The sequence below is a fragment of the Pezoporus occidentalis genome, unplaced genomic scaffold (assembly GCF_034315485.1).
Source record: "Pezoporus occidentalis ecotype Australia unplaced genomic scaffold, CSIRO_AGI_Poc_V1 ctg155, whole genome shotgun sequence".
NCBI classification, from domain to species: domain Eukaryota; kingdom Metazoa; phylum Chordata; class Aves; order Psittaciformes; family Psittacidae; genus Pezoporus; species Pezoporus occidentalis.
In genome coordinates this window covers 151057-165916 of record NW_026913372.1, presented here as the reverse complement: position 1 = coordinate 165916, position 14860 = coordinate 151057, and the positions used below count along the sequence as shown (strand labels likewise).

General features: G+C 42.8%; 1 protein-coding gene across 3 annotated transcripts in view; it reads left to right on the top strand.

Moving 5' to 3' along the window:
* OIT3 (oncoprotein induced transcript 3) overlaps window positions 1-14860 on the top strand; it is a 30919-nt gene that overhangs the window by 1083 nt on the left and 14976 nt on the right. For 2 of the 3 annotated variants that reach the window (XM_062611576.1, XM_062611575.1), the window contains exons 2-4: window positions 8169-8543; window positions 9030-9140; window positions 12353-12475. In XM_062611576.1, the coding sequence (XP_062467560.1) occupies window positions 8300-8543; window positions 9030-9140; window positions 12353-12475 (478 nt within the window). In that variant the 5' untranslated portion in view covers window positions 8169-8299. Of the gene's footprint in view, window positions 1-3561; window positions 4498-8168; window positions 8544-9029; window positions 9141-12352; window positions 12476-14860 lie in introns of those variants that run through there. The other variant, XM_062611574.1, reaches the window with a different exon arrangement.

Here is a 14860-nt window from a genome sequence, read left to right as displayed (position 1 = left end):
CTTGAATGCAAACATTGAAGGGAAGGGTGATGTTTGTTTGCTCTCCTGATACACACGATTGTATCACAGTTGTACACACATCAACACTTCAACAAGCTCTCTTGCAGTAGCTATTTTATGCCAAGGAGTCAGTCAGGTAGTAGGCTCCTGTCCCACCAACAGCACTTTAAGAGCAGGCAGTGCTGCCTGAATCTTAATGTAATACTGTGTTCATAAGACCATATGAAGGATAAACAGCACTGTACCTTGCAGTGTTCGGATGCCGCTTTTTCTACCAATTTTGTTGGGTTTTTTGTTAACCTTCCTTCCCTCTTTTTCTATGGCAGAGTTCATATAAATACATGTCAAGTTCAAAATTGTCTGGAGAAATGTATTAGGTTCCCTTTTGCCATGCCTGTGAGGCTTTATCTTTCAAGCTCTCCAGGAGAAATGTTCATGGTTCCTTTTTCCTGAAGAGCAAGCGAGAAATCTTTTCCCCCCTGTAATCCTTCCTAACAGTGACGGTGATCACCTTGTTGCAATTTCTTACATTTCCATGTTGGCTCCAAGAGGGTTTGCACGATTCACTATCAGACCTTGGCACTATGTCAGTCAAGTGAAACTTGCCAAATTGCCTTGTCTTTTTGAGCCAGTGGAACAATTTCTTTGATCTCTTATGTTTTTTTTTTTTTTTTTTTGTGTGGAGTTGTAAATGCAGGCTGCTTCCCTCTGTGCTACATTGTATGACTTTCATATAGAAAGAAGATTTTGAAGTATTTTTCTACCTATCCCAAGAGATTATAAATATTTTCTTAAACAAAAAACCAAAACAAACCCAAAACAACAGTTTTACTTCTATACAGACATTAAAGGGGTGAAAAATAAAATACAGGAATGGAAATTAAACTTGCAGTGTATTTAAGTCCTGAACTATGGGAGAAGCTGATGTTACGCTGTGTCATTGTGGCTCCATGAACTTGTAAAAGAAGATGGGTTCTACTCCTGTTTCTGCCCTGACTAGTTGTGAAATTGTGGGCATGCTGTCTATGCCCTAATTCCTTCATCTAGAAATTGAGGATCCTGGATGATACACTGGGTTCTGCAGGACCTGTGGAAAAACAGTCTCAAAACACCAAGTTCTGCATCACAGAGCTCCACTAAGGGAAAGAAAATAACTGCTACTCTTCACTAGGAGTTATGTACTTGTCTGATTTTACCATGGTCTTGGTGTTTTACTTCTTCTGTTGAGTTTGCTCATACTTCACCAAATTCATGTTCACTCCCTCGTCTCAAGAGCCCTTCCCATTGGCACCAAGTTATGGGACAAGTTGTTTACAGCAACAGTGCCTATCTCTGAGTCCTTGACTTACGTGCAATCCATCTCAGCAGCCTGTCGAGGCTTATTGTGAACCCACATCCTAAAATCAATTGCAGACAAGGGATCCTGTTGTGTGTGTCGGTTTCTCCTTTCTCAGCGACAGGAAGCACTGATTAGCTCTTCCGCCTGCTCCTTCCAGACAGGCTGCAGGAGTTACTCCTGCTTTAGGAACTGTTCTTCACACAACTCACTTTCATCAAATGCTGGTGTGTCTTGAGAGGTGGCTCTGACAAAGACTAGGCCTGCTTCAGCAAACATCTGATACAAAACATCTTTATTCGTTAGTCCGTTACAAACCGTATGAGGCTTTCCAGCCTAGCCAATGCTTTGGAGAATTCGAGTTCCATGTGTAAAGCCCTCCAAATCTCTGGGAAGGGCAAGAAGTGTGATTGCCACCTGCAAAATTAGCATGCTTTCTTGCGTTAAGTATCCAGGTTTAGACTGCAGCAAGTTTAGAAGATCCTGTATCTTGGGTACTAAAATAAAATCCTAGCCCCCTACTTTAATATTGCCTTCTCTCTTTGTACCTTTTAACCCATACTGATGACTACTTCTAGGAAATAAAAAACAGTCCTGATTCTTCTTGTTTGTTGGGTAGTCAGGCTCCCGTATCTTTGGAGTAGGTTGACCAGAACTGCCAAGAGAGTGCAGGCCCTACAGCACCCAGAGCATTCAACTGGAATTCTATCCTCTCTCTCAGAGGCTCTGTTTCAGGAGGGGTTTTAGTTGGTTTGGGTTTTTTTCCTCTTTTACCTTGTTAGGAATAATTGCTCCAGCTCCCTGGGGCATAGATTTGCAGTGGCCTACTCTAGTACTATTGTTTATGAGGGAACTAGAGCTATGTATGTCACCGGAAATAACTTACACAGAAAAGAGAAACTGCTGATAGAAGAGCTGTGCCCAGTGCTTCTTTCAGGAGGCTGAGATGGTCTTTGTCTTTCCTGTGGCTTCCCAAAATGTTTAGAGGCAGCACACTGAATCTTCTCTATCTTTAAACTCCTTCCTTGAACTAGATGTTATGGTGATTTGGAATAGTATCATCTCTGGGAATGGTGGGGCATCTCCTGCTTTTATCCATTTTGGAGAACTTGGGCCTTTTTTATGATACCTTTGAGGCTCAAAACTGCTATGATGTAGTTTGTTTCCCTATGTTAATTGTCAGTTGTCAGTCACACACAACTGTCAAAATGTTACTTGTGTCAGGGCTAATATGCCACCTACAAAAATAAAAGAAGCTGATAATGAATTGTTTCAGAGAAATACACACACCTCTAACACAAATAGAAATTCAGCTGAAGTTTGTCAGTTTTATTTACCCAGGGTCTTAAGTATGAATAAACCTCTCAATGAAAATGGCCAAGTATAACTTCCTGTGGCTTGCTGTATTATTCTCTGTTCAATTTTAGTTTCTCTTCTGGGAATTCACATAATCACCTTTTGAGGGTTATCTGCCTTGCTAGCTTTGCATAGTGAATTTGTTTCCTGTTGTTGAAAAAACACTTCTAGTACTGCACAGCTGTCAGCATAATATAGCCACAAAGACTTATATATATATTGGGGGGGGGGGGGGGGTGAGCAATGGCAGTCACTTATAAAACTTTTTTTTATTGTTCCCTAGGGTCATTCACCACTGCGAAAGCCTCCTCTTTGGGGTGGAGCAGAGCAGCATATTGTACTTCACTGCAAGGGGAACACCCAGAAAAAGAGAAGCCATTGAGAATTTTCGATAATGTATAATCTCCACAAAGCAGGCAAATGCCTAATTCTGTCTCATGCAAACTCAATATGAAAATAGCAAAGCGATTTTTTTCCCTACTGGGATTTGAAGCTACCACATCCATCAACCTTGACATTATTCCTTACACCAGCCTGCTGCAGAAATGCAGGCTACAAAGGAAATGCGGAAATGCCTTACACTTGTTTGATTGTGCAGTTATTGTAGGCTTACCTGTACTTCCTTGCTCATGGAGAGCTTTTTGCCTGCAGATGATTTTCTGGAGAACTCTTTGACTTGTTCATACACAGGGAGGGTCATGTGTATATATACATATATGTTAAAACCAGAGCTTTGAATATTCAGAGCTACAGCTACAGGGATGAGAGGGAAGATTCATCTCTGCTTATCCATGTTGCCCTTGGTATCTCTAACTGCTAGTTGTGGTGCTTGTTTTAGTACTGATTTCAGTGTGCTACATCTCATCTAGGGCTAGGGCTTATGGTTATGACCTGTGGCTCCAATCTAATTTGGTTTCAACTGGTAAAGCAGAGGTTCTCAATTACTCAGTTTTGTATGGAAGTTAATTCAGCAATGTTGGCTTTCTTGATTGTTTGTTTGTTGAGGGTTTTTTTTAAAGGCAGAGATCATAAAACTACTGCAGAAAAATGTCTTAATTTGCCTTGTTTGATAATTTTGCTGCAGTGATCAACTTATGTGACTAGGAGTGGAAAGGGTCTTTGTGTAGTGTAGGAACAGCTTATTTCTCTGTGGGACACCAGTCTTCCATTTTGACTGATGTTCCTATTGTAGCTCTGCTCCAAGCACTCATCTGCAGTATCTACTCGGAAGGATCAGTTCTCCTCCTTTGGCCACTATTTCCTGCAGTTAAGGCACTCTAGCTGGTGTTTTTTGCCTGTGGGGAGCCATGAAGTCATATGACTAGTGGAAGGAGAAGAGATAACAACAAGCACCCATCTGTTGTTCTTTTCCATCCCTTCAGGATGTCTGGGTGTCCCTGGTTAGAATTTGTCTCCAGATAAGATATAGGGAGGTATCACTGTGGGGCAGTCAGGCCAGAAAACAATAGCGGGTTGAGTCCAAAAAAACAAGATTGATCAGTAAGTACATCTCTGTTGTCAATAAGGGGCAGAGCTGCTCTGTGAAGGTCAAGGCTGGAGCTGTACCCCACATCCCTTCAGCTTCCTCCTCTGATAAACTTCTACGAAAGCCATCATACTTCCTCTTCAGAAAGCTTGGGATCAGAAGCTCCACTGAGAGGAAGGCTGCAAGAGCCACAGTGTGTGCAAGGGCTTTCAAGCCTGTGTTACTTGAGTGGTAACTGTTCCTTGGCTGAGTGGGATGTTTCAGTACTTGTTTTTCTGTATCTGCTTCATCATCCAGTTGCAGACAGTGTCTTCGATGGGTGAGTAAAGAGGCATTGCCTTCAAACTTATTTCTGTTTGTCATCTTTAGGATTCATGCTGAGCCTTGATATTCTTAGGTGAAAGACTGGAAGATGTGACAAATTTTCTTTGAAGGTGGTGTGAAATTCTTTCCAATTGGAAAGATCTTTCTGTCACAGAGCGTGAAGCCTCCCATATTGAGAGAATGTCTGCTGCCAAAGCACTGTGGGATTTTCCTCTCCCTTCATAGGAGAGGCTCTATGAGTAGATATTATGCTACTTTATCACCTGCTTCTTTGACAAATCTTAACTGAATTTAGTGTCATAATGCAGTGCTGCTTATTTCATTGCTTAGTTGTGCCAGAGCAGAGAACTCCAATTGCACAATACACACAGGATTAATCTCTGCAGAATGGTGGACTTAAAAATGCTTGCTAGATTGATTTGTCATCCAATATATATGCTAGCATGTCAGCTAGAAAACTAATTATATCATCAAGATTACAAATTGAAAAGCTTTACTTCATAGCTAATGCTTGTCAGGCTGAATTGCTCAGGCCACGCAAGAAGTGTTGGAGAGGAAAAAAATTGGGCAAAGAAAAATGAAAAACAGGGAGCTAGAGATAGTTACATGTCTTGTGCGAAAACACCCATGCTTTTGTTGTTTCGGGAGAAGAGATGAGAGATTGATTGCTTCTATATTTCTGCGGATTTTTTTTTCTTAAGAACTCAAGTTAATTTTCAGTAACCTGCTGCCAAAGACTGCTAGGTGTCTGCAGGGAGTGTGGCTTGGGGCAGTGCTGGCAGTCTGAGAGTGGCCCTGAGGACTGAGTGTTCAAAAGAGCACTGTCTGCTTTTTCTGCTTGTTTGTGTCCATTTCACTCCTGCCTACAGCTTTCAGAGAAATAAAATACGTGAGGGTATGCTACCCCATTCCTCTGAAATGCCTTCTTCTGGCTCCCTCTATACATCTCAGTGGATTTTGTCTTAAAATTGTCTTCTGAATGTTTAGGAGACAATGTGATCTTCCCTACATGAGTGTTTTTAGAGTCTGTCTACAAAGGATATTTCATAAAGTTAATTATACTGTATGAAAGCTAATGAGTGTGTATTTTTGGTGCTGCCCAGCTGGGAAGCTGACAGGGCATTTCTCACTTCACCTCATTTGGCTTTTAACAAAACAAAAATGTTTTAATCTTAGTCAATGGCTCACCATAAGGCCATGCCAAATCACCTTGTGGAAACCGAGGGAGTTACACTGAGGGAAGCCCAGAGGAAGTTCTGTTTAGTTGTGTGCAGAGAAAAGGCAGGACCTATTATTTCCTGTTGCAAGAAGTCAAGCAAGCTTTTGAAGGATGGGATTCATCACAGCTGCTGCTGTCTGTGGCTAAGGGGAGACAAGGAAAGGCAGATGAAAGAGAGAACTCATGAGGGATTACCTGATGAATCTCATCAGAGATTTTTTGCTGCATTTCCCTCCTCTGCTGCTCAGGACAAACAAGCTGCTTGTGGTGGGGAGTGAATCTGCTTCTCCTAGCTTGTGAATTATGGCACTAGAGATTCCCTTTGTAACCCAGATTTGCACTCTGTGCCAGCTTCCAACTCTGCAGCACTCACACTACTATGGCAACTGCTTCTGCCTTTTAGGCTGGTTTGGAGGCCAAACAAAATGTGCCTATGGCTGAGGAAGGTGTAAGGATGTTTGACAAAAGAGATATTACATTTGTGAGAAGGTACAAGGTAGCATGTCAGTGGGACAGATCCTTACAGATGCAGCTGAATAAGGGTGACTTGAAGTGCATTCTCTGAAGCATGTGTAGTTCCCACTTTAAAGTCAGTGAAACAAAAAATGATGAACCAAGAAAGTTTGCCTCTAGAGCATTCTAATGGAAACAATATAGTGTCTCCTCCCTACCCATTTGCATCACCCTACTGCTTAAACAAAACAGAGAAAGCAAATTTAGTACTTAAAAAGAAATGTGATGTAGCAAGTAGAGGGTATTCCAGTCTGAGGTGCATTTAATCAGAATGATAGGGTTTATTAGTCTAATTCTAGGAAATGGTAATCAGTTTTCCTTAAGGCAGGATTAGCATTCATTTTGCTTAATAGGAAATAGTCAGGGATAAGTAGTGCTTAATCAGATACTAAATGTAAGTGAAAATGAAACCTCTGGACTTCTATTGAGGAAGCTGCCAAATCAGAGTTAATCAGAAGACTGAAAATGTAATGAACACTTCAATTTTGGGGGGATTTTTTCACTGTATGGTATACTTATATTTTGTTAGCTGAAGGTTCAGAAAGGCCTCTGAAAAGAACACACTCCTTGAGCACTTCATGAACAGACGTGCGTATGTCAAGAGGTCCACGTGTTTATATTTTTCCCTCTCAAACACACTTCACTCACAAACATCTCGTCTCTGGCAGAGATTAGGAGGGTTTGTGGGCTTATGAGGAACATGACTGTGTAAAGAGTTGAATATTCTGCTCCTCAGAAGGTACTGATTCAGATGTTCATGCTCTCTAGATTTTAATAATATAAAAAGGTATGGGGAAGCTGTTTCAGATGCAGGGAAGCTTTGATGTCACACAAATCCACAACAGATACTGTGAATCATAGAGGTGGTTAGTATTTGACAGAGAGGGAAGTGGGGAACAGTTTCTGGAGGGAACCAGGGCATATCTAAGTGGATCTTTAAATACAGGGAGCTGCCACCTCTCTTTCTTGCCCCAGGGCAGAATTTTACAGAATGCATGGGTTTGAGTTATAGATCTTTCTACTCACCTCAAGATATATGTACATAGCTATAGGAGAGACAGTGGAGAACAAAAACCTATGTAAATGGAGCAGGGTGTGTTTGTTCTACCTCACTTCCCTAAGCAGACACTCTGGGTTAGAGACAACTTGCTGAGCTGTAGATCAACTTCATTGTGGCCTGGGAGAGCAGTTCTTATACTAGCTGTTTGAAATTGTACCCTGAAATGAGTAGGATCTGATAAAATATGCTTAGAGATGATTTACAATTATATAGGGGTCTAATAACTGAAATATCTTTGTTCTGCACACCTTGAATGTAGCATTCCCATTGCATATCTTGCATTTCACATTTTAACTGATGCATTGCATGGTTATCTCTGCCTTGTGGTTATGGTAACTCAACAGTGAGGGCAGACACCAGGTATGGATGGATTTTGAGAGAGGTTGCATAATGTGCTTGAAGTCTGGTCCTTTTCTCCAAGGCATTTGTGACAGTTACCAGTGCCTTCAGGAAGGGCTTGCAGGTGCTCAGTTAGTACTTGAAGATGGATGTCCTAGGCTAGATCCAGTGCTCCCAGGACATATTTCCTATGGTAAAATCACTACCTGGATCCCAGATTTTCCTTTTTTCTTCTTTTTCCCCTTGTCATAATCTACAGCATCTAAACAGCAAGTCAGACTGTTGCATAATGTTGTAAGAGCTCTGTTAATTTACTTTTTCTTCCAAGACATTTAAGCCGACCTGTCAGAATTTTCCATGAGGCAATTAGCTAGCTGGTGTCACTGTTTGTCCCTGGGGATCTTTATCTATCACAATGATTCTGTAAAGTCGGGAATAGAAAAAGAAATTGCAAGAAATTTCTTGCAATTATCAGTCATCAACTTGATTTGATATCTACCAGATGTTCTCTCTTGTCTCTTGCTGCATGTCTCAGCCCTGGATCCCTGCTCTGCCTACATCAGCCTGAATGAGCCCTGGAGGAACACAGATCATCAGATAAATGGTTCCCATGGCCAGCCAACATGCGACAGTCAAATTGACGGGGAGTGGTATCGCTTCACTGGCATGGCTGGCGATGCTATGCCTACCTTCTGCATCCCAGAGAACCACTGTGGCACCCACGCTCCCATCTGGCTCAATGGCAGCCACCCACGAGAGTCAGATGGCATCGTCCCACGCCAGGCTTGTGCCAGCTTCAATGGGAACTGCTGCCTTTGGAATACCACGATTGATGTCAAGGCGTGTCCGGGCGGGTACTATGTGTATCACTTAATCAGGCCTAGTGTTTGTTTCCATGCATACTGTGGCCGTAAGTAACTGCTGAGATTGCTTTTCTGAAACCCCTTGGTCCCCATGATGCAGGAGAGGTAGTGAGCATCCACATACCTGAGAGAGGAGCTGACTTGTTTCTGGCTTTCTCACCCTAAAGTGAGAGGTGGTGCAGTGCAGTTGGTGGCCTGTCTATGCGAGATCAACCAGGCAACTTCACCTCTGTGAATTCTAGCCTTTACTCAGCTAGCAGAAATCTTCCATGGCTGGTCTGGCTGCAGTGATTTAATGCTCTCTGTGGACCCTGTGGTTTGTGTTGGCATGCTGCCAAAGCCAACATTTGCATCTCTGACTTACAGTAATTAAACTGAATTGTTTCTTACCAGCTTCATTGGTTCAGCTTTCCTAATGTGGGCTAGGTCTATAACTGATGGACTAGAAACAGGGCTTGAAGTTGGCAATACTAGTACAGTATTTTTGTGCATGCTCAGTGGTTTGTGCTGACAACATTCTTGTCATGCCCTAGATTTTTATGATATCTGCGATGTGGTGGATTGCCAGGGCTCCTGCCTGGACACCAGTGACTGCACGTGTTCCCTTGGGACGACACTAGGACCTGATGGACAGACATGTCTGGGTAAGGGTGGAAATAACTTGTGTCAGTTACTGATGCTTTCTTCTTTGTTTCATTGCTCACGTTTCAGTCCATTGTCCTGCAAAGCAGTACAAAAAAGGAAAAGTATTCTGGAGGAGTTTTCTCCTCTTGCTGCCTAGAACAGGTTTTTGATTCCGTAAATTGTTCCCAATTTCTCTCTGCAAGGTGAGATACAACATCCATTGACTGAATACATTCTGGTGCCCCTGGAGCTACACAGGCTACATTTGCTTTCTGCATGGCTCAGCTGCTGAAGGCAGCAGCTTCACTGACAGTAGTAGAGTCTCTGCAAGATCACAGTACAGTCTCATTGGTATTCAGGAGCAGTTGTGCAGTCTGCCACTAGAGACTTCCTTTTTCCAGCCCTGTTGAATGTCTCTTTCCTCCAAGAAAAGTTTCACTGGCTGGCAAAGGGCTAGTGAAAGCTTCAACATAGTTTTAGTGCTCTTGTAGGGTATTGTCCAGGGCCTGGGTCTTGAGAAGAGCCAAAGTGGTTTTAGGCAGCATGACAAGGTGGTATTGAGGGGCTGGCATTTGGTGGCTGCACTGGCAGAGATTAGCATGACCAGGAGGAAGGTGGATGGCTGTGAGAGCAGTGCTGGGAATGTGGACTTGAGGGATTTGTGAGGGAATCCCCATGAACCTTTGAGGAGAGGACAGCTGTGGTTGTGCGTGTGGTGCTGGGAGGAGAGCACCTGGACTGTGGGGTCTTAGGAAGAAGATGGTCTGTGAGGCAATGTAAGGGGCTGTTGGATTGCTGCAGAGCTGCACCAGTGAACAGGAAGAGGTGACACAGAGGGAGAAAGGGGTGCTAGTGTTCACAGAAAGTGAGGTCTCATCTTTGTTCTTGTGTCTTGATTTGATTAAGAGGTTGAAAGCAGAATTAGTCCAGGAGGCTGTGTAGCAGGTCACTTTCTTCCCTACAGACTACAGCTGACAAAGCAGGCGTAGTTAGTTTCTTTCTTCGCATTCCTCGTGTCTGTGGGCGTCAGGGTAGGGGTCACAGTCATTACAATTTGTGAAGAGAGCAGCCTGGCCTTGCTTCAGATTTATACTTGCTCACACTGATTCTTCAGAAGGGTTTTCCTTAAGCTGCTCCACATCTCTGCAGATGAGTGGCTGAGTTAGCTCTCAGCTAATTAAAAGCATTTATTGGCTGCTTCTGTATCAGACTTCCAGTCACAGAAGTGCCCTTGACAAGCATCAGCACTCAATAAATCTGTGGCAGACTCACAGGAAAGGATTTCCTCCAGTAGGGAAGCATGCAGGAGTCTTGAGCCTGTGTATCTGTGCTGCAGCTGCCTTCATCCCCAGATGGCCAGGGCAAGCAGGATTTCTGCACTGCTGCTTCTTTTCATGATAATCATATAGCACAACACCTCAGTTGCAATAATCACACTAGTTTACCTACCTGCACCCTCTCTTGTTGTATGGCTCATTCATATTTCTGATGACTTTTTGTTGTGCATTGTCGGTGAACCTCCCTGTGCTAGGTTGACTTCTCTTCAATACATTGTAGGTTTTGAATACCACAGTAGAACTGCTGATCCTGAGTTATATTTTCATTTGCAAACTTACTTAGAGGTTAGATTAGGTCTAGGACTTTCTGCCATGGGTCCGCAATGTCATGGATACACCATTCTGTTGCGTTGTAGAACTTGGAGGACCAGCAAGGTGAATTGCTGGTTACAGCAGCGCTTGAACAAGCCAACCTCTAGGGCCTTCTTACAGCAGCTCTGTCTTTGCCAATTTGCCTTTCACTCTTCACTCTTTTTTTTTAGGCAGCTTTAGTTTTACTGTTAGAAGTGAAAATGTGGAGCCTGTCACATGTGTGAAAAGGGCCCCTGTCTGTGTGTGTGTGTCCTGGATGTGCTTTCTGCCTCCCAAGCCAGGGTACCAGCCATTTCTTTGGCTAAAAATATTCAACTCACATTGGTTGTGGAAGGAGACAACACCACTAGCTGCAGGCTGCGAGTACTGTGTATGTGTAGGATCACCTTACACCTAAGAGAGCTCATCTCTGACCTGTCCCTTAAATGGTATTTTTCTTTTTTCTTGGTTTTAAAGCTTCTGACATCTAGGAAATGGTAACTTCTAAGCTGTTTTAGTGAAAGCTCATGTGAAATCAGGTTGAAGAATGAGAACCTTGGAGAGCAAAGTACTTTCGGAGAGAAAAAAAAAAAAAAGCAGAGAGACATACAGAAACTTTAGCCTTTAAAACAGAAAATAAGGAGGTTTTCAGAGCTTTACCAGGAGATTCAAAAGCATCTGCTGTGGGTTTATTTCAACAAATACCCTCAACATCTTAGAGGGCTCTACTGTAAAGCTGAATGCAGCCAGGGCAGAAACATGACACAGGTATTATACATGGGTATATTACTGTGGGTTATAAAAACTCAGTGCAGGCCTATCAAAAGGTTGTTCTGCAGCCTTTCTCCAGAGTCCGCTCCAGAAAACAGGGTGCCAGCTCAGGCACTTCTCTTTCTTCTGAACTGGAGAGGTAGGGGCCATAGCTCTGTGGAAGCTCTTTGCTTATTTTCAGAGTAAGCAGCTAATGGTTGTGATGGTCTGTGAGGCACCAATGCCCAAATTAGGTCTCACCACAGTGAGTTGACAGTTCTGTTATGCAAGAACACCTGAGCTGCCCGGTGCAGAGAGCAGCCAGAGCTGCAGCAAGAGGGCAAAATGATGAAATTTCTCATGAAATTGGCCACATGTAGCAGTAGCAGGTGTGATACAGAAATAGGGTTTATTTTTGACCAGTTCTCATAATCACCTAGTTTTACGATGCAGTGAAGTCATGTTAGCTCTATTCTAATGTCTTTGTGAGCAGAGAATAGTTTAGGATAACAAGATAAGTGCAAACACAAACTCCCCAGTATGTGGAACCAGTTTGGAAGTTTCCCAGTGGGACTGTGCGCATCTTCACTCAGAAATGGCTGCTGTGCGCATGTGTTGTTTCCCTCCCAGTCTGCTTAGTTCCTGATGTAGACACAGCATAGCATAACACTGCTACTGTCAGTAGGCAGCACTCTTTAGCATTTTAATGGGATTGACCATCTTTGTGGCCAAGATCCAGATTATGAGGCCAGAAAAGCCAGTCCATGGTTTGACCAGCACTCCCATGTAACAGCCCCTTTTTACCAGGTGTGTTTACCCAGGGGTATGTTATGACATTGGTTTCTTTTTTTCAGATGAAAATGAATGTGAGCAGAACAATGGAGGCTGCAGTGAATTCTGTGTTAACTTGAAGAACTCCTACCGCTGTGACTGTGGGATTGGGCGCATACTGGGAAGTGATGGGAAAACCTGTGAAGGTGAAGTTTCAGCTATCATAGTCTGCTGGAAACAATATAAATCATTCTCCTTCCCTTGCAGCACTGGTTCTCTGTAGCTGTTTGAAGCTGGGATTAAATGTCACTCCTATCACTTCTGTGCTTCCCAGTGGTGTTGTTACTGAAATAACTTTCTAATCAAGCAGAGAGAAGTCTCCTTGTTGTTCTCTCTGTCTTGTGCTTTTCTATTAGGGTTTGCTTGTATTTGTCTCTAGTGGGGGAGAGGCAGCAGTGGATCTTAAAGTTTGGTTGTCCAGACAGAGCTAGTTATCACTGGAGATGCTGGGATTTGTCTCTGTACATTTGTATGAGAGTTGTGCAGGGGCAGCTTTAGCATTGCTGATTTTTGACAGCTAGCATTAGCTATGGGGTAAATATCATGATATTAGACAACATTAACATGATATTAGACAACACTTAACCTCATAGAGTCCAGACTGAGAAGAGGGGGTGCTAGTCTGTAGACAGAAGCTAGATTTGACAATAGGGATGTGTTTTGTTTGATTTTTGTAAGTAGTTAGTCGTGGGCTTTGCTGTGTGCAACTGCTACAGTTACATCCCAGTGGTGGCACAGCCAGGCTGAAAACCCTTGATGAGCTTGACAGCTTAGCAGGGACTTCAAGACAAAATTGTAGGTTTCATCTGTTGTCATTAACAATGTACAGACATCTTTGAGCAGAAATAGGAAAACCCAGGAAAAAATGATGTATGCCTGATGTTTTCTGTGGTCAGCTGTGAAGAGCACTGTGCCCCCTCACAGGCAAAGCTGCTGTGTGGTGTGCTCACAGATACTGTGGGGCCTTAGGCAAAAATAATAGCTTACATATGTGCCTCACTTCTGAGCTACCTGATTGCCAGAATTGAATATATCTGCAGTCTGCATGCAAATTTACAGTAGCTGTTGTGTGGCAGGCATCCATGGTGCAGAGAGAGAGGGATTGCCATTGCATTTTTGGGCTGCACTCCAGCCTTCTTTGTAGTTCATTGACAAATGGCTCCAAGCTGCAGTTTTTGTCTCTCTTTTCCCTCTCTTTGATAACAAAGCATATTTCATTTCACTTCTCTGAAAATTGCCTCTCCGAGCTCTATTAATAAACATCCCTCATCCAGATAATGATACTTCCCTGGGGAGCTGCTGTGCAGAGTGCTCCTTAAGTATACTTGTTAGGTTGGTTGGGGCCAAAAGTGGTCTGTGGGCTTCATCCCTTCCACATCCGGCACTGAACCTGTGGGGTGTCATGTAAACCTACCTGTGCTACGTGGCAGTCTTTATTCCTGAGCACTGCACTTTTCTAACGGGCTGGAGTAGTCTGTGCTTGGAAGCTTGTTTCTTTCTGTTGTTCTTAAAGTTGTATTTTAAGACCTTTTGATATATCATTTAACATCTCCTTCTGTAAGAAGGATGGTGCTTTTCATGAGTTTTGACACTGCTGCTGAGGATTTTTACAATCTTGTTAGTGAGTTTTATTTCTAAGGATGTGCCCTGAGCTTTGTGAACAATTAGAGTATGTGATTTACTTGTGAGCCACCTCACAGCTGTTGCTAAAAATAATAAATGCAAGAGATTTATCTTGATTATATGAGCTAGTGAGGCTTAGTAAGGTTAAGAGCATCTCAAAATTTCCATTCTAATGCCTTACCCATTACTTTGACTCACATGGAGAGCCCAGGCTGTTGTTTTTCATGTAATCTATAGGATTGAGTATGGGATTTGCATCCTTTCCTTTATATTTGTGAAAACCATACAGTCATTTCCAATGGTAGGCTTAGGGAGAAATATTTTGTATTTATGATTTCTTACAATATGTGTACTGTTGTTCTACTGAGAATACGTTTTCATTCCAAAAGGTAAAAAGAATATCAAACAGTGAAGGTTTCAGTTTTCTTTAAATGGTGATACTCTGTTATTTTCTCTATAATAGAAAGCCAACAAGTGATAATGGCCTTACTTGCCTTAGTTTTTCAAATCTTCAGATAGTGTTTGGCTGACCTTTCAGGCTCTTTTCTGTTCAGGTGAGTCAATCCTCTGAAGAACTGAGATTTCATGTAAAACATATTCCTAGCCGCTACAGCTGAAGAAAAAATGACAAATCCTCCAATTATCTGTGTTGCTGTCTCTCCTCTGCACTTTAGAATGGGAGAGAATTAGGAGGTGAATTGACCTTACACTGTGATCTTGTTTCAATCTGTCACAAACTGTCAAAATTCCTGCTAAACAAACTCCTACAAGCAGTGCTTCATCCTCAGCCTACAAAGGGGATGCAGGAACTCAGTACACCCACCTCCACAACAGCTGGCAAACCCAGAGGCAAAAAGCACAATGTCTTCTCACTCATATTCCTGATGGGAGTAGGAGCTGGCTACCTG